Here is a 21187-nt window from a genome sequence, read left to right on the forward strand (position 1 = left end):
CTTACATTTCACCTGCTGAATAAATTTATATAGAATGGCGTAATGTTACCAGTTATGGTCAGAGTTTCTTGCAGACATAATGTCAAATTATATAGTGAAACATCGTGGTTTTCAAGGGCATGTCTCTTGAAGTCTGGAATATTCCTGGTTATACTAATGAATCATATCATAAATAGTAGGACCCATTCCAATTTGGGTTCCCACTGAAACACAAGTGCTTTACTGATTTCTTTCTTTCAACTAGTATGGAGTTAGAATAATAATTTCATGGGTAACATCCTAAGAAAAGAACTGAATTCCTCCTTTGAGAAGAAAGGGTAAAAAATTCTTCAGAAATTTTGCCTGTCTCCAATGCTCCTGATTTTTATACTAAATTGGTAAGCAAACAATGATGACTTTTTTACTTATGCTATAATTACTTATCAGGTCATAATGTGCTTGTTTTAATTGTGTACATCTTGCCTGTCATACAAATAGTATTTTACTGATCAAAATAAGACACTGTATAGTTCCCCAACCATATACTTTGTTTTCAATTTAAAAACCATATTATATAAAGCAAAATTTATTTCTCAAAGTACATGGTAGTCACATAATTTTTGCCTCTAGTCAATACATTAAAGAATCTAGCTAAAAAGTTGGTTTTTCATAGGAAATTTCTGATTCATCATAGTAAAGAACTTGAAAATCAAATGATGAACTTGGAGGGGCGCCTGAGTGGCTCAGTGGTTGAAATTCTGCCTTCGGCTCAGGTAGAGATCCTGGGGTCTGGGATCGAGTCCCCCACCGAGCGCCAGGTGGGGAGCCTGCTTCTCACTCTGCCTCTCTCTGTGTGTCTCTCATAAATAAATACATAAAATCTTTTAAAAAACGAAAAACAAATGATAAATTTGGAAAATTAAGACATTATGCTGAGGTCCTGTCACCTTTTCTTGCTAGATTCCTAAAGTTTCATTCTTTTCAGGATAGAAGGTATCTTGAATCTTCCATAATTTTCTCAACGTGATAGTTAACTAAGCATTAAATATATTCTTGATTATAAATGGTTAGTACCTATATTTTATGTAATTATTTTACATGGTTTTTCTTTTAGCATTCTTTTAAAAAAGATTTTATTTATTTCTTTTAAAGAGAAAGAGTGTGTGCTGGATTGAGGGGCAGAGTGAGAGGGAGAGAGAGAATCTGAAGCAGACTCCACACTCAGTCTTAGAGCCCAACACCATGGTCAGGTCTCAATCCCACAACCCTGAGATCATAACTAGATATTTAACCCTAGTTAAAGATCATAACTAGATATTTACCCAAGTGCCACTCAACATTCTTTATTAAACTTATTAAAAGTGTTTTCTATGGCCACAATAATTTCATTGATGTATAAAATAGACACCAGTTTTAAAAATAAATCTTTCTAATACATATATATATTCATAATCAAAATTTTTTCAGGTAAATTGCCTTAATGGTATATATATGATGAACACAAGGCAGTAGGAATTCTATATAAATTAACCAAATGCAATCACATTTTAATTACGTATGGCATTAATACCTATTGATATTGTATTCATTAAATTAATATTGCATATCAATATTGATTCAAAATTCCTCTATTTTATTCCTCTCTTCTTTCTTTTATTAAATAAATAATTACAAGTATCTCATATGTGATTATGAATTACAAATTAATGACATTTCTATGTATATTTAAAAGTACTAAGTATCACTAACTATATTCCTATGTATTTTCCTTTTTTTATGATTTTATTTATTTATTTAAGAGTCCATGCTATCTTCTCATTATCGTTCCAATTTTAGTATATCTGCTGCCAAAACAAATATTTCCTAATTTTTCTGAATAAAATTTAAAATTTTAATTGTTTATCTACTAAATACCAGTATGAAGGCCAAGCTTGTTAGTGTTAGACATGATATCATGTAAGATAAAATATTAAGATTTAAGTACATACAACAACAAAATACAACGCCCCCCCCACACACATTTTAATTTTATTTTTGCCAAGTATGGGAAAAGTCCATTACAGAAATACCTCTAAATTTAAGTGTTTTGTATATTAATGGAGAGTCAGGTAACTTTTCACTGGAATGATGAGAAGTAGAGCTAAATCCCCTGGAGAATTTCGGCTTTGTCAATGTGATTGGCTACTAACCACTCTCCAATCTGGATACGATTCTCCCTTTAGGTTTTAAATGGGGCAAGATCTATGCGGCACTTATTGTGCTTAAGATAACATGCCAAGTACCTTACTCACAACCTCTCACTGAATTTTCATAACCCTGCTCATACATCCTGTTATCTCATCGTGTATTATGAAACTGAGGCCAGAGAATAATCACCCAAGTTCACATCAGCAGCAAGTGGTGGAGTCAGAGCTCCAGGTAGCCTGACTCCAAAACCCAGGCTCTCTGAAAACCCCCTTTCACCATTAGAAAAGGAAATGAGTCAAATCACACAATTTATATCATGAGCAACTTCATTCTTGGGACAAACACTTTCAAGACAACTACATATGTTGTGCATGACCACTTTAAGCAAGTCTACATGGACACGAAGTCAGATCCTATTACATATTTGCACACTGCTGTCTATGCTGACCTTTACTGGAGGGATTGATATTAAAATATCTCCTAAGATTTCTACATCTAAATGTGTTATGAAAATGAGAGATTAAATTAACATTATCATTAGTATTAGAAATTTAATTGTGATGATTGTGTCCTCCAACAACATTTTAATCTCCTGGGACCGAATCTTCTTTTACTGATGAGACTGCAGTATTTAGGGATAGCAATTGGACCTATGTCAATCAGACATCAAGATTCGTTCCTTCATTTGCACCCCACGTTGCTCTACTATATCTAGAATTCTCTGAACCATCATCACTGAAAATGTGCCCTACGCACACCAGTTATTAGTAAGTCACTTGTCTTATTTTATCCAATGCCTTTCTAGTGTTAAGGAAATGAAGTGGAATATAAATATAGCAAAGCCTAGTAATATGGGGTCAGTTCATGGAACTGCTTTCACCTCTGTTGTCCAATGCAAATAGCATTTTTTCCTATCAAGAGCACAATCTATGAGCATTCCAAGCTCTCATCAGAAATTTCTACCTCAAACTGACTTCCTTCTAGCTCATGTCCATAGCTTGACTTCAAACTCCTACAGTGGTCCTTCGTGGTGGAATGAAAAGATCAATGTCTCGTTGCCTGGTCTTCTAGGGCTCCTATTGTCATGTTAGATCTCTAGATTGCCATCTGCCTGACAAGATTGGTTGAAGGTCACTATCTATGAATGACATTATATGTCCTGGTGCCTATGATAATGATGCAGTGGCAGCATGAAATGCATTTGTTTAAAGACCTTTTCATCCACTTTACAAATTGGATGTGGAAGGCAATGCCCACTGTTTCACTTCATGTTCCTCTTAAAGGACTCATGCATTGAAGTCTTTTTCTCATTTTATGATGAGAAAAATGTAACATATTTGAAAATTTGATGTGTGTCACTAAATAAGTTAATAAAAGGTATGTACTCCACTACATTTTTCCTTTGAACATAGAATTTTACCCTATGTTTCTTGCTGGACAATCACAGGCCTTTTTTCTTCCACTTTCCTTAGTGATTTTTTGGTCTTCTACTTATTTGTATTTCCTGACCTATCTGTACTTTCCCATTTTATTTTAGGTCTTCTCAAATAGATTTTGGAAATAGGCGGTATAAATGGATGAGAAATATGTTGTCCATTAGAACTTGTTTCTTTTCCTGCCCCTGATCTTAATAGGTCTACCTTGAAGGTGACATGGAAAATGGCAGAAGATATTTGCAAATCCCACTCTGCTATATAGACACAAAACATTCAAAATTCAAATATGCTGAAATGCCAGAGCATAAGGTAAAGCTTTCATTGTCAATATTATGTGTCATAAAACAGAGGTTACCTTATATTTCATTTTGAGCAAATTCTCATTTTAAAAGAGGCTTTTCTAATACTCTACTTAGACAAGCAATAGACTTAGACAATATATCAACCTGAAATACAGTCCATTAAAGCTAGTTTAGACATAGTGCTGGTAAAAAACAACAAAGAAGTTTAATATGGATTGGTAAATATTACTTGGAACTGAAGTCTCTATACTTTGTGCTTATATTGTACATATATAGAATGCCAGTATAAACGAAAAAATGCTTTTATTTTGGAAGTGGATAAATGTTTCTTTCAATAAAATATCCAGTGGTATCATCATAAAGGTATCTCCAAACAGACACTCAGATCCTAAGATGACTTAGAAATTTACTCTAAAATATACATTTTAGGGGATCCCTGTGTGGCTCAGCAGTTAAGTGCCTGCCTTCGGCCCGGGGTGTGATCCTGGAGACCCGGGATCGAGTTCCACATCAGGCTCCCTTCATGGAGCCTGCTTCTCCCTCCTGTGTCTCTGCCTCTCTCTTTCTCTCTCTCTCTCTCTCTTTCTCTCTGTGTGTGTGTCTCATGAATAAATAAAATCTTAAAAATAAAATAAAATGTATATTTTAGATGCCTATGAAGAGTGTGAATAAAATTTTTAATGAAATATGAGGGCAAAAAAAGCAGTATTTCTCAAGTGATATTTGTAGTAGTATAATTTTGGTATTGTAGGTGTAAAATATTAAAAGTGAGTATTATAAGGGAAGGGAGAAGAAATGTGTGGGAAATATCAGGAAAGGAGACAGAACATAAAGACTCCTAACTCTGGGAAACGAACTAGGGGTGGTGGAAGAGGAGGAGGGTGGGGGGTGGGGGTGAAAGGGTGACAGGCACTGAGGGGGGCACTTGACGGGATGAGCACTGGGTGTTATTCTGTATGTTGGTAAATTGAACACCAATAAAAAATAAATTTATTAAAAAAATAAAGTGATTCTGATAACAGGAAAAAAAAAGTGAGTATTTGAGGGGCACCTGTGTGGCTCAGTAGGTTAAGCATCTTCCTTGGGCTCATGTCATGATCCCAGAGTCCAGGGATGGTGCCCAGGGCATTGGGATCCCTGCTCAGCAGGGACTCTGCTTCTCCCTCTGCTCCTCCCCCCAGATTACGCATAGACTCTCTCTCTTTCTCTCTCTCTTTCTCAAATAAATAAAAAATAAAACTTTTTAAAAAAACATGAATCTTTGACTTTATATATATATATGTATATGTATATATGTAATTGTATATATTCAACTATAAAACTTCTCCCTATTTACATTCAGACATTTCCACTGAAAAGTGAGAGATCGACTTAAGTTGAGGCTAAAGATATATAAAGTAATACTACATCTACTCATTTTTAGAAACATGTAACAATGAGTCATAGAAATAGAAATATTCTGCAAATACTGACCAATTGTTCTAAAGTGATCTGTAGATGAGATCATAATTAATATATTTTCCTGTATTCTTGATTGAAAAACAACTCCATTGTGTGATAATTGGAATTTGTAGAACTGAATTCTTTACTGAAAGACCATGTACCAACCTATGCAGTAGCTATTTCCATATTTAATTTCATTTATCTCCACAACATCCACTGGAAATGGTTGTTACACTGACAGAATGAATGGATGGAAATATAACAAATGTTAACAGAATAAGTGTCAGTATAAATTTTTAATACTTTATTTTTTCTTTTTTCAAATTATCCTCTAACAGGCATTATTATTTTTATACCTTTAGGAAAGCAATAACCAGTATCAGAAGATAATAAAAATTTATTTGCTGAATGATGATTATACAGAAAGGGATAGATCCAAAATCACAGTCTGCATTTCTCTCTGCACCACACCTAAAATTTTTTTCAACCTTGTGAAGTATATCTGTGTCACCATTATTTAATTAGATTGTTAGAATTCTTTTTAAAGATTTTATTTATTTATTCATGAGAGACACAGAAAGAGGCAGAGACACAGGCAGAGGGAGAAGCAGACTCCATGCAGGGAGCCCGACGTGGGACTCGATCCTGGGACTCCAGGATCACACCCTGAGCCAAAGGCAGGTGCTTAGCCGCTGAGCCACCCAGGTATCCCAGACTGTTAGAATTTATATTGCAGTCAGTTGGAAAAAAAGAGGATTAGAAAGATGCTTTTCAACTTATGAATTCATGTGTGCCTATGATCATAACCACTAAAATCATCAAAATAAATAATTTCTTTCACTTTTCTATTGTTTCACTGTGGAAGAGCAGGATCTCAGCTGGTAAAAGAAACAATAAGAACAGGGACGCGCATACATGGGAACAGCATTATGTGTGTGGGAAAAGCCTATTATTCCTGCCATTGGTCAGTACTGAACAGCAATGATGGTGGATACATAGCCAGGCCTGCTGGGGTCAGTTCTCTCATCCCCCACTGCTCTCTAGTTAATGCTCCTCAGAGACCTGTCCGGATAGTCACGTCCACAGTTCTCTGCTGCCCTTCCCATGATTGGGAGTTGTTTTTCCTTCCTTGTTTCCACATACTTAAAATCTATGGTAATAAAATCAATAGCCAATTGGGACTGGGGACTTCCTCTCAGTACCTTCCTTCACTTCTTGGCAGTGGCTGCCTGTGTAACCCTTCGGGCCTCTCTTTGTTCCAAAATATTGGACTCTGAGTAATCGTTTCATCTCTCACCAGAACACGCCACATAATATTTCACCAGCCTTGTGAAAATTCTTTGAAAACATTTATTTGAATAGATCCTATCAGGTAGAAACAGCCCAGTGAAATATTATCCCTCATCCTGGCAAAATTTCATCCCTAAGGCTAATGAGGATGAACAAATTTACTGGACTGAATTTGGAAAAAACAAACCCAGCTTATGACACTCTTGGAGATGTTTGTGCAGTTAAATGTGTCGATGCCTTATACGAATCTGCTATAGACAAAATGGCAAGTTTATCATTTTTTGGCTTATTTTTTTTCATTAGTTATTTTTGGAATCAAATAAATAAGACACACAAATTTTCATACAAATCTTTCAAGGCAGACATTGCTAACGGACCTAAAATTTCCACCTCTTAGTGGACCCCCCACCCCTTGCTCTAGCTACTTAGTTCCCTGTTAATACCCTACAAGCTAGCTCAGTCAGCAACTATCCCTAGGACTAAGGCAGAGTCAACCACCTCTCCAAGCATCTCGCTGCTACTGATGACCAAACTGGGACCAAATCCTAGAATTCAGAGCCAGCACCAGCACCTAGTATCCCTCCCCTCCCTACCTCATACTGAAGGATTTCTAAAAATTTTACCTGTAACCCTGAGCGTTGTGCCGGGACCAAACACTTTGTTCCTCCAACTATTCCAGGAACACTGTCTGAAAAGCTTTTACAAAAATCTCCCTTTGTACCTCTTTTACAATTTGCCCATATTTTTTTTGCCCATATTTTTCAATATTTATATGAATATATATAAACAGGCCCTGCTGGAATTAAAGAAAAATGAATCTCAAGCAAAATCACATTAGATATGAATGTAGTCAAGACTGGATGAACTGACCTCTCCCTGCTTGGGCAGTTTGGGTCTGTCTTTCTCATCACATTCACAAGCAACTGAGAGTCTGATTTTACCTTTTTTTGCCATTTTCCTGAAACTTCTAAATCTTTTTTCTTAAAAGGTTTTCATGTATCATATCAGTTCTTTTCCTAGAGTGTAATTTACACTTACTACTTCTATGCCAGATGAGTTGTTAGAGTATGTGAAATATTAATGAAAATCCTTAACATATTTATTCCTGAAAGACTGGTCTTTTGAACTTGAAATTACCCTAACAAGTTCCAGGGCATTGATTTAAAATCCTGTGCTGCTCATCAGAGGACCCTATTTGTTTTGTTTGGCCTTTCTGCAGCTGCCCAGCATGAGTGGGAATGCTGCTCTGAGTTATGCAGTTGAGTCCTGCATTAGTACAACCGCTCCCATTCTCTGCGAGCTTTGGTATTTCCAGCATTTTGATGCTGATACTGAAAGTTTGAATGAAATGGTATCAAAAGAACTGGACCTTTAATAGAAATGCCCTAAATTATGAGAATTTAGCAAACACAATTCAACATGACTTAAATGATATCTTGAAGTGAAAGAGGGAATATAGTGCCATGATTAAAAGCAGAAGCATTGTTTTCTGCATGAGGAGTAATGCCAATTATGAGCTATAACTAGTTAAACATTCAACTACATAGGCTATTTAAAAGGTCAGACTACAAAAAAGTATATGTTCTGAATAAAAAGATGGCTGAATGTTTCCAAAAGCATATAATGGTATACACTATGCCCTTTGGAACAAACCAGTATCTATTGGGTCCCAATCTTTGCCATAATAACTAGCCATGTAAAAACAAAACAAAACAAAACAAAACAAAAAAACTAGCCATGTAAATTTAGGAAAATCACTGAACTCTCTAAGCCTCAATTTCTCCATCAGTAAAATTGGAATAAGAAAATTTCCTGTACAACACTCTTAAGGATTGAGAATTGGCACAGAAACAGGTATCTGACTCTCAATAAACATTAGCTATAGTATTGTTGTCTTTAATAGTATGGTGTGAGGCCACTTTATCAAATTTTCCACAAAACCAATATATAGATTTTATAAGCAATAATTATTTATTATATAAATTAAGAAAGCAAAAGAGCTCATGAATCCCACATTCTGTGTCTCTGGCAGTCACAGGCCAAAACACACGGGGCTCAATCAAGCCACAATCTAGAATATTTACCCAGGAGGCTACAAGCTTATGAGTGTTGGGACTGTGTCTTGTGCCTCCACTTAGGTATCTCTAGTGTCTAGCAAAGAAACTGTCTTCAATGACTGTTTATTGAGACAATAAATGAACAAATGAGGATGTAAAATGCAGACAGACTCTTTTCATGGATTCTAGAGCTAAAATGGTTTACTGAGCTCACAAATTCCTTTAAACTGGACCCTCTCTAGGCAATAGCACAAGACTCACAATAGCACAAATTTTGACTAATCTCAGCCAACCTACTAAGAAGCTAGAGTCATAAGAATGTGTTCATTTCTTGATGTTCTATAGTCATCCACTGTAAGAGTTAATTTTTTTCACTGCCCATAAAGGTAAGATCAAAAGCAATCTTACCTGTTTTACAGGCTATTAGAGAAAGGAGCACTATCTGCCAAAAAAGGAGCACTATTAATACTAGAGCTACTTCATCAAAGTGTTTCTCACTTAAAAGACCATCTACAAGATAACCAACCTGAACCAAGAACTTACACAAATAGTTCACAGACACAGTCCTAGAAAGATTTTAATTTCAAGACTCCGTTTACCCTTTTGTGTGTATATTTTCTAAAAGTAGAATTTCAATCTGCTTGCAAGCAGGGAAGTAAAAAACCAGTTTATGAAGTAGTTTTGTACCCTTATATAGAGAACAGTTCCTGCATAATTGTTGTCCATATGCCTGAGGTGATCTTACATTGTTTTTTCTAAAAAGCATCTCTCAGTTTTTCATTCACAGGATCAAAAAAGAACAAAGTTACTTACCAGGAGGAGTTACTATAAGCTTAGTACCTTCTGCAAATATCTTGACCCAGCCTGGTTAGAGGTTATCACACTGGTTAGAGCTTCTGCAAAAATGTCAGCCTTCTCCTGATCTTCATGGCATGGCCAGTAGGGAGAAACCTTGTATTGGCAAATTTGATCTTTTGAGTTCATTAAAAGTCCTTCAATATAGGCTTAATGTCATTGGATATTTTCTAAGTTTTCTTCAGATTAATTGACCCAAATGTCTGTTTTGATGGAGACAATAAACATATAAAAATGTTGATAGAAAATGGAGACAAAGGAAGCAAATAAAAAGAAAGAAAGAGAAAAAGAGGGCAGCCCTGGTGGCTCAGCAGTTTAGCCCCACCTTCAACCCAGGGTGTGATCCGGGAGGCCTGGGATCGAGTCCCACATCAGGCTCCCCGCATGGAGCCTGCTTCTCCCTCTGCCTGTGTGTCTGTGTATCTATTTAAATAATTACTGGTGTGAGATGGGAGAAGAAATGTGTGGGAAATATCAGAAAGGGAGACAGAACGTAAAGACTGCTAACTCTGGGAAACGAACTAGGGGTGGTAGAAGGGGAGGAGGGCGGTGGGTGGGAGTGAATGGGTGACGGGCACTGGGGGTTATTCTGTATGTTAGTAAATTGAACACCAATAAAAAATTAAAAAAAAAAGAAACAGAAAAAAAAATAAAAATAAATAATTAAAATATTTTTAAAAAAAGAAATAAAGAGAGAAAGAGAGAGAAAGAAAAAAGAAAGAGGAGAAAGGAAAGGAAAGAGAAGCAAAGAAAGAAAAGGAAGAAAAGAAAGAAAAAGAAGGGATAAGGACTAAGTGGTCAACAAATGATTTTTCTAAAGTACCAGGAAAGGTGTTCAGAGAATTAAGATATTTTGATTTCCAGGTGTTCAAGTGTGTGAAACTGCTCAGAAATGCATCAAAGGAAAAGCCCTTTTGTTCTCACAAACACCAGGCCTACTATGTCAGCAATGTGGGATTACATTTCTGAAAGAGGATATGCTTCGTAACTGAAAAAGTGACCATGCCAACAGAAATATACTTGAGAAATGAGAATAGTGATCTCTATCTCCATTTTTCAGTATGCCACCTTTACCATTTGGATACCCTAATCTATACAAGGCAAAGAAAAAATGAGAAAATGATTCCTTGATGAAAATATTTTCCTGGAATGAAAAGAAATTTGTAGAAGTTTAACTCTAATAGAAAAATAGATTTGGGGATCCCTGGGTGGCACAGCGGTTTGGCGCCTGCCTTTGGCCCAGGGTGCGATCCTGGAGACCCGGGATCGAATCCCACATCGGGCTCCCAGTGCATGGAGCCTGCTTCTCCCTCTGCCTATGTCTCTGCCTCTCTCTCTTTCTCTCTCTGTGACTATCATAAATAAATAAAAATTTTAAAAAAAGAAAAAAGAAAAATAGATTTGTTAATAAAACTAAAATTAGAAAAAAAAAAAACCCAGTTCTCTGATTTGTTGAAAGAAGAAGCCTCTTGGAAACTGTTCTGTGAGCTTTGGAAATGTAAAGATGGTCTTGGATGAAGTCTCGCATCGGGTTCCCCACAGGAAGCCTGCTTCTCCCTCTACCTATGTCTCTGCCTCTCTCTCTATGACTCTCATGAATAAATAAATAAAATCTTTTAAAAAAGAAAAAAAAAAAAGGACTGGAGAGGCAATGGTGGTCCTTGTTCCTCACAGGCAAAGACAAGAGAGGAAGTTTTGCGATAGACTAAGGAAAGACGTTCCATGTTATTTTTATTATGTTCCTGCTATAAAGAACTATCAGATCCTAGAAGATCTCACCAACCACCTATATTGTAATAACTTAGTGTTGTCTTCTTTGGGGGACAACACCTTCACAGTTTTCATTTATGTTTTCTTTCAAACACACCTATCTTTAAACTCTTTTTTCTCTCTGAGATACAGGTTTTTCACCATATTTGGCAAGAGTGTAGTGAGCTATAATGCTATCATGAAAATTGGAAGAAAAGACCTATTACAGTATATAATAACAACGAGATAATAATCCCACAACTTTATGCAGAAATATATACATTTTATAGATCAGTAGTTTGAAGAAGGTTCACAAATTTGGGGGGTAGTTAGCAATTACTGTAGTTTAGATGCTGTGATTTTATGATACTTTGCTGTGAATGAAGAAAACACTTGGAGAAAAACAATCCTTTGTTTTATTACTCTGGACTCTTTTTCCTACTCACTATTCTTAGGTTTGCAAAATACAGCAAATCCTACTGTTATTTGGAGGAAAATGTAAGATGTGACTTATGAAGAGTCCCTGAGTTAGCTGAGATGGCTCAGGAAGGCAGTTTTTTTTTTAATTGGAGTTCAATTTGCCAACATATATCATATCACCCAGTGCTCATCCCTTCAAGGAAGGCAGTTTAGTTGTAATGGGAAAGGACAGTGTGATGTATTGACCCAGTGCTAGAACTGTCCTGTATGGAACCGCCTTCAGTTCCCAGCAAACTTATGAGAAAGATTTAGTTACTTTCCTGGATTGTGCTGTCAGTTAAATGGCTGAGCAGATATTCAAACCTAGGTTTATATCATTCCAAAAGCCTTGTAGTTTCCATCATTCATTCATTCATTGAATATCAGCACATATTGTGCACACTGGTATGGCTTCCTTCCCAGGAAGCGTTTTTTGGTGGAGAGGCATAGAAAATTCACATCTCCAAGCCAGGCTAGTCCTCAGAGTGGTAAAGATAGAAGATAAAGTTACCCTGGGTCACTTGGACTTGGATTAAGGAGTCAGGAGTTACCTTGGATTTCAAGTTTTTTGTTGCAATGTGATCAGAGTTGAAATTTTTTGTATCAAACTTCAGACACTTAAAAAATCTCTAGTTCTACTTTGTCTTTGTCTCTTTAGTTGTCTTTGAGTCCTCTCGTTTTGTTCCCCAGAGGAAGTCTGCCTCTTGAAGCTCTCTTAGATTTATTCTACTGTTACTTTTGTTTTTTTTTTAATTTTTTATTGGTGTTCAATTTACTAACATACAGAATAACCCCCAGTGCCCGTCACCCATTCACTCCCACCCCCCGCCCTCCTCCCCTTCCACCACCCCTAGTTCGTTTCCCAGAGTTAGCAGTCTTTATGTTCTGTCTCCCTTTCTGATATTTCCCACACATTTCTTCTCCCTTCCCTTATATTCCCTTTCACTATTATTTATATTCCCCACATGAATGAGAACATATAATGTTTGTCCTTCTCCGACTGACTTACTTCACTCAGCATAATACCCTCCAGTTCCATCCACGTTGAAGCAAATGGTGGGTATTTGTCATTTCTAATAGCTGAGTAATATTCCATTGTATACATAAGCCACATCTTCTTTATCCATTCATCTTTCGTTGGACACCGAGGCTCCTTCCACAGTTTGGCTATCGTGGCCATTGCTGCTATAAACATCGGGGTGCAGGTGTCCCGGCGTTTCATTGCATCTGAATCTTTGGGGTAAATCCCCAACAGTGCAATTGCTGGGTCGTAGGGCAGGTCTATTTTTAACTCTTTGAGGAACCTCCACACAGTTTTCCAGAGTGGCTGCACCAGTTCACATTCCCACCAACAGTGTAAGAGGGTTCCCTTTTCTCCGCATCCTCTCCAACATTTGTTGTTTCCTGCCTTGTTAATTTTCCCCATTCTCACTGGTGTGAGGTGGTATCTCATTGTGGTTTTGATTTGTATTTCCCTGATGGCAAGTGATGCAGAGCATTTTCTCATATGCATGTTGGCCATGTCTATGTCTTCCTCTGTGAGATTTCTGTTCATGTCTTTTGCCCATTTCATGATTGGATTGTTTGTTTCTTTGGTGTTGAGTTTAATAAGTTCTTTATAGATCTTGGAAACTAGCCCTTTATCTGATATGTCATTTGCAAATATCTTCTCCCATTCTGTAGGTTGTCTTTTAGTTTTGTTGACTGTATCCTTTGCTGTGCAAAAGCTTCTTATCTTGATGAAGTCCCAATAGTTCATTTTTGCTTTTGTTTCTTTTGTCTTCGTGGATGTATCTTGCAAGAAGTTACTGTGGCCGAGTTCAAAAAGGGTGTTGCCTGTGTTCTTCTCTAGGATTTTGATGGAATCTTGTCTCACATTTAGATCTTTCATCCATTTTGAGTTTATCTTTGTGTATGGTGCAAGAGAGTGGTCTAGTTTCATTCTTCTGCATGTGGATGTCCAATTTTCCCAGCACCATTTATTGAAGAGACTGTCTTTCTTCCAATGGATAGTCTTTCCTCCTTTATCGAATATTAGTTGACCATAAAGTTCAGGGTCCACTTCTGGGTTCTCTATTCTGTTCCACTGATCTATGTGTCTGTTTTTGTGCCAGTACCACACTGTCTTGATTACCACAGCTTTGTAGTACAACCTGAAATCTGGCATTACTGTTACTTTTATTCTAGTTTTGCTAGTGGGGTGGTAAAAGGCCAGGAAAGGAGACATTCTCTATTAATTAAGGCTCTATTTTATCAGATACAGTGAAATGGGTCTTCAACATATGGCCTTCAAAGGTATCCCCTCCTCTTTTCCAGAGGTGGAATATGTTCAATACTTGTCTCCCTCTCCCACCTACTCCAGGCCATGGTTTTCATGCCCATCCTTCTGCAGAGGGAAACCTTGTTACTTTTGGACATAGGGGAGATGTTCCTTGCAAAGTCTCGGTGGTCCCCACCTTTGCCTTCCCTCAGCTGCAGTGAGATTCCACCAGCACCTTTCCTTGCAATGAAGTCACTTTTTTTCCTACAGTAGTGATGGGGTAGATGAGGTCTGGGTGGGTTTTAGCAGTAGATGTTGTTCTTCTGCAGTACCAAAGGGGAAGCTCCCTCTCGATTGTTCCGTATCTTAACCGCAAGAATTTTGTGGGGCTCATGGAGAAGATGCTTCAAAGGCGCTAGGAAATGTGATTGATATGATCCCAAGGGTTCTCACTCTACTACTAGTCAACTGAGTTCTTATTATTTAATTAACAAATTCAACTTTCATCTGTGACCAGGTGTGTTTGACAACATACGTGCAAGGTGAGCAAATGCTCACCTCCTGTTTCTCCCTACAAATGCTTGTTTGTCTCCAGTTTTTGTGTATAATCACATACCTGGCAACTTGTTGTCTGATGGACTCAAAGTATTACATTTCATTCCTGCTGTTTGGGATATTATTGTAAAATGACAACAGTGCCATTTCCAGTTCTGTTCATCTCTGAGCACATTCAGGTCCTCTGCCTTTTTTGTTTTGTTTTGTTTTTGTTTTTTCTTTACATTAAAATCCCACAGAAAACAAAAGAGAAGTAAATTTCAGGTGACTTCTGCCTAAATTCTATTATCTGACTTTCCCATTTTTTAACTAGGTTTCTTTTCTTATTATTGAGTTATAATGTTTCTCTCAATACTCTGAACACCAGCCTTTTCTCTACTTTGGCTTTTACAAATATTTCCTTCTAACCACTGGCTTTTCCTTCCACTTTTCTGAAATTTTCCAGTTTTCTCTTTTTTAGTCTTGCAAGAGCAGAAATGCTAATTTTGAAGAAGTGCAGTCTATTAAATACTTTTTAATGATCTTGCTTTTCAGTGTCCTATGTGAGCAATCTTTGCCTAACATAATCTTTTGTATTTTCATCTGGATGTTTTATTTTTTAGGTTATACACATAACCTAGAAAACATTTTTAATGAGTTGGTGTATATGGTGCTTTGTATTATTGTGTTGTTCTTGTTTTGTTTTTCACATAGAGAAACAATTGTTCAAATAACATTTGTTGAAAAGTCCACTCTTTTTCATTAACAATGTTAGAAATTAGTTACCCATTTATGTGTTTTCCTATTTCCGAATTTTTCCTCTTATCCCTACATCCATGAATTCACCAATACTTTACTGTCCTGATCAGACAGGCTGAACTCTAACTGTTAATATGCTTTTCTTTGGGGGAATTTTTGATGTCTTAAATATATTGAGTCTTCCAATCTATGAGCATGATATAACTCTACACTTATGTAGTTCTTCAACTTCTGTCTTTAAAGTTGTATTGTTTCCAGCATACAAATCCTTCATAATATTGAATTAATTTTTCACTAAGTATTCTATTGGTTTTTTGATATCGTTGTTGCTATTGTAAATGGTACTATTTTTACAATTCAATTTCCAGTTGTGTCTTGCTGTCATATGAATTATAGTTGATTTTGCATCTCACATCTATTTTTTTTTTTTTTTTTTAAATTTTATTTATTTATGATAGTCACACAGAGAGAGAGAGAGAGGCAGAGACACAGGCAGAGGGAGGAGCAGGCTCCATGCACCGGGAGCCCGACGTGGGATTTGATCCCGGGTCTCCAGGATCGCGCCCTGGGCCAAAGGCAGGCGCTAAACCGCTGCGCCACCCAGGGATCCCGCATCTCACATCTATTTTACAGTATATAGGCTTCTATTGTGTCAAGTGCCAACATTTATTCAACCAATATCCTTAGTCTGGTAGTTTATGTAATTTCACATTTTGCAGTCATCCAATGAATACCTTTGTGTCTATGTATTTTCAAAATGTTAAAATTATGCCTTCAGAGTAAATTTCTGAAGGTAGTTTTGCCAACACGAAAAGTAAATATATATGAGCTTTCATTAGATATTTCCAAATCCCCCCACAAAATGGTATATTTTGCATCCTTACCAGAAATGTATGAGTGCTTGTTTTCTCTCACAGCATTGCCAACATAAAATATTGTCAAACTTATATTCTTGCCAGCTTAGGAGTGAAAATGGGATCTCAGTAGTTTCAATTGAACTTTACGTTATTGTAAGTGAATTTTTTCAACTTTGTATAAGTTTAAGAGCTATTTGTATATTTTTTTCATGAATTAAATTTGATGTTTTTTAACATTTTCCTATAGGATATTTGAAATGCTTTACCTCCATTTTTAAAATGCATTTTTCTATTAGGTATAGTTGACCATTATGTGCTAAACAGGTTGTAATATTTCCTCATGGTTTGTCATGTGTGCTATAACTTAGGCTACTTTTTGCCATGCAAATTTTGTTTTCATTTTCATGGAGTAAACTTTATAGTTATTTTCTCTTATTACATCTTGAATTTTAATTATAGATACAAACTCATTCCCTTACTCTTTTTTCACAGGACAGGCTGTCCAATTTTTTCTTCAGGGTCAGATAACATATATTTTATTTAGGCTTTTAGCACTAATGTCTCTGTTGTGAATACTCACATCTGCCACTGTAAAACAAAACCAGTCATAGACATTTTGGAAATGATATGCATGGTTACATTCCAGGAATGTCAGCAGGTGTTCTATTAAAAATGTGTGAAATGATAAGTTGTCAATTTTCACTTATTTCTATTATTTAAAATAAAAGAGAAAAGAATAGTTCATGGGTTTTGTTTCACATGTTGTCATATTATGTCCAAAATGCCATAATAACCCATACAAGTAATGTGAAGCTTCAGTATAGTGAGCATTAAGAACTTGTAAGAATTATATATGTATTATTTAAGTTCCTACTCTCAACAGTTCTTTCAGGTAAATTAAATTATACTTTCCATTTTCAAATGAGGTGAATGAATCAGATATATTCAGGAATTTATCCAGAGTAAGATGGTTAGTATGGGGACGATGGATATGTAACAAAGGGTCATTTAGGACACACTGCAAAACAGGGAAACATAAACTAAAAATAAGTGTCACTCACAGTATATCATTCTAGAGCAAAATTGACAAACATGTTCTTTAAAGGGCCAAGTGGTCAACATTTTTGGCTTTGAGGGTCTCTGATTCAACTACTCAAAGCTGTCTTTGAAGTGCAAACCAACTACAGGCAATTTGTAAGCATATGGTCAAGATTGTGTTTCAATAAAACTTTACTTAAAAAACTGGGGCTTACCTGGCATGGGCAGAGTTTCCAGACCCCCTGTTCTATGGTAACTACCATTACCATTATGGTTGATTGTAGCTTTTTGTTTTCCTTTTTTTTTTTTTTTAAGGGAGTCACAGAGTAGTAATACTATATAAATATATTACCATTTTAAGTGTCATATATACAGTTATATTTACATTGTTATAAAATAATCTCATTATTAAATCCAAAAACTATTGGCTGACTCCACTGCTGGACTTCCATCTTGATCAAGCCTTCTCTTGGGGAGACCCCTTAGTGTCTAGGCCCCTTGGGGTTTAATATTCACATCTAAGAAATGCCTACCAAGGCCCAAATCTGAGAAAATTTGCTCTGACCTTCACTAAATTTGTAAACTGTATATATAATTTTTCCAAAAACAGGTTTTTAATGGCTACATAGTATCTTCTCACTTCAAAGCCACACAGATAATGTACCTCTTTCCATACTACCCACCACTGTATTGTTTCATGACTATTGCATGTTGAAAAGTCAGAGTGGCTCCATCTCCCTATGTGGCCAATCCATCCCATTCTGCATTGCTCTTTGAGGATTAAATAAAATAATCTGTGTAAAATATTTAGCACAGATACTGTGAGAAACTTTATTCCTTTTTCCACTCACATCTTTTTAGAGAGGGTTCATTGTTCTCTGATCCCAATATTTCATTCAGGGATCTACTTAACTTTGTTTCTGTACACATATTGGGGGACAGATGAGGCCCTGTTGAAACTCAGGTCCTCAGGTTCCTCATGCTAGGAACCATCCCAATTAGGAATCATGATGGTTAGGGTGTGGGACACAACAACCTGTGTTTGCCCCTGGGAAGGTTCTGACACTGCTGTGGCAGGAATTCATTCTGTTTTCATAGCATCTCTGCACTTGACAGCTCCACTTGATTCTTGGAATGAGAAACAGAATGAAGGTTATTGTCATGATCTCAGGAACCAGAGTGAAACTGTAAGCATGGTGATTATGTAATTTCACACATTACTTGTGTGTCTTGCTATTTGTTGAAAACGAGTGACTATCCAGGTACTAATTACAGAATTTTATTCTCAATCACGATTTTTAATTTTAGTTCTTTGTGAAAGAACTTTGCCATCTTTTCTTTATGGATAAGCATATATTACCCTTCTTCTAACCAACTGAAACTTATTCAGGTTTTTTGCAGTCTTCTTTGAGGAGCCCTGGAAGACATGGTCTTAGAAGCATATCCATCATTTTTCAGCCACCTGATATGCTCAGAGTCTTGTTCCAATGCAGTAGTGTTCCTTTTGTGGTAGTGTTGACCCTGAATGTGGAGTGAGGTACTTCTTTGACCTCTAAGATACAGGATTTCTACCTTGGTTTCTCCATTATCTCATTAGCTGCCATTTACATAGGGATAAAACAATCTGTATATTCCTTCATTATGGCCACAGAATGGTAATCAATGCATGGACTTTTTATGTTTGACAGATCATTTTACCTCTAAAAAACTGCAATGCCCATGAATAAAGTTACAGAGTAACAATAAGAAATATTTGTGTAATCTGTATATTCTTTTACTCTCTTCACTTTGAACCATTCAGATACTAGAAATCTCTCTCTATAGTACATTAACAGACAAATGGATTTTCCTTTAAACCATTCACTCTGTGATTTCAAAGTTCCCAGACAAACTAATTTAGTGGAAAATCGGTCAAACTGCTTTCATTTGGACCATAATTGCTAATATCTCATGGGGCTCACTGTGTGAGTAGAATCTATAATGTCTCCCTATAAAGCTAAGGCAATGCTACGGAGGGAGAGGCTCAGGTGGGGACCCAGCTGTGCAGCCTCTGTGGTTGCCCATCTTGAGTAGAATGTGGGTGGGCCAGACCTGAAGATGGTTCTTGTGCAGCTTCTATGGGCAACTCTAATGCTGTGGATACAAATCCAGCAGCCACAGTAGTACACAGCCTCATGTTGTTTCCTTAAGAAATCTATTGTCAAGGTTGAAGTGGAAGCTTGTTGTTCTCCTCACTTAATTGGGAAGATTTGTTGAGACAAATGTTAGATATTCTATCCCTGATCAAGTTTCTGTCAGTACCAGTGAAAGACTCCTTTGTTAATGTCCTAAGGGAAATCTTGCATGATACATGGGCACACTTATCTCTTGTTCTAGAAAATGATATTGCAGGTTGCTCCACCTTTATCTGCCCAAGGCCAACTGCAAGCAATGAAGAGAAATATCCATGAACTAAGAATATGTAAAAGGACAACAAGAAAGAATTTCTCGAGTCTTTTCTGTAGACTGGAGTGCCTGAGGGACAATTCACAAGCCCAGAGGGTTGAGAAGATGACTGCTTCCAGAAGTGGCATCCTACTGCCCTGGCAGGCTCCCCAGCAAAAAGGTAAGAAGTGAGGCGCCTGTTAACAGGATTTGTCAAGGCAGCGACAGGAGGGCGGGACTGGTTCTGGTTTCTCAGAAGTGGTGGCTTAGATAGTTCCCTGGGGTTCTTCATGATCTGTCACAGGTGTGAACAATTCTGGGGCTTTCTGTGCCCCATGAGTGCTGAGCAGATGGGGTAAGAGGGTTCCAAACTTCAAAATAAATTCCTGGTGAATGCGTCTATGTGGGGTGAGCCAGGATGTTTCTTAGACCTACTCACACATTCACATACAGGAATCCCATACTTCAGAAACACTGCTCAGTAACATGAGGACAGGTCTGCTGGATTCATCCTGTATGTCTAACTGTCTGTGATTTGCTGTTATTGGGGACTCAGATGGGAAACTTGACCCTACTCTTCTGTCACACAGCACAACAGAACAACAATCAGACCCTGAAATATCTCATTGATATTATCGAATATGCATGTATGCTAGCACTGGAGGGTTTTTGTGTTTTTTAAAAGTAGATTGAAATGTCACGAGGAAGATTAGGACTCAGAGAAAGCAAACTTGATTTATCATTTGGATTCCTCCATAAAGGGACTAGACCACGACTGCTGGGGATACCTGGGTCAAAGCAATCTCTATTCACTCTGGTCTTGCAATTGTCTCATGAGCATGACGTCACAGGCAGAATCATTTTCAAAGCAATGTTATGTGTATTATGTAATGATTCACTTTGCAATTACTAGACATCTAATAAGAAATGTGGAATTGTTATATTTCAGACAAAGTTCTAAAAGCTTTCTTATACTATTTTATTTATTCCTCTCTGCAGTTCCATGTGATAGCTGTTATTATTAATCTCCTGAATAATTATTGTGAGCAATATTCCAGGTCTTAAATAATCTATGAAACTAGTATTTTTCATGACTATAATATGTATAATTAAACAGCATCCTCTACCATTTAACCCATTTAGCTAACTTCATATATTGAAAATTTATCAAGGCCTTACCAACTTTTTGTGAAAATCATTATTAATGGCCTATGAAATTCGCAACCCCCTTTATTACATACCTCCTTGCATGTGGACCTACGTATTTAATCTATTTTTGTCTCAGTTTCTACATCTATAATTGCTGAAAGAAATATCTCTCAAATTGAGAAAGTTACATTATCATTCTAACAATGGGAATGAACTTAAAGTATATGCACCTGATAAATGATAATAAACATAAATTATATTTTGTGCATAGCAATATTATGTCCCTTCTTAAGTTTTCAAGGTGTACTCATTTATTATTGAAAAAGAAGAAAAAAATCTTCTGAAATAATATTTTCATTGTAAAATTCTCCTTCTTACATTTAAGTGTATAAAATCAATAAATGAGTAA

General features: G+C 36.6%; 1 gene segment (V, D, J or C); it reads right to left on the reverse strand.

Annotated features, from left to right (window-relative positions):
- Nucleotides 1-21187, reverse strand: part of LOC140613528 (T-cell receptor gamma chain C region 5/10-13-like) — a 43317-nt gene that overhangs the window by 16055 nt on the left and 6075 nt on the right. Inside the window, 1 exon segment of the C gene segment in view lies at nt 9508-9558. Within this exon segment, the coding sequence occupies nt 9508-9558 (51 nt within the window).

This window comes from Canis lupus, chromosome 21, assembly GCF_048164855.1.
Source record: "Canis lupus baileyi chromosome 21, mCanLup2.hap1, whole genome shotgun sequence".
NCBI lineage: Eukaryota > Metazoa > Chordata > Mammalia > Carnivora > Canidae > Canis > Canis lupus.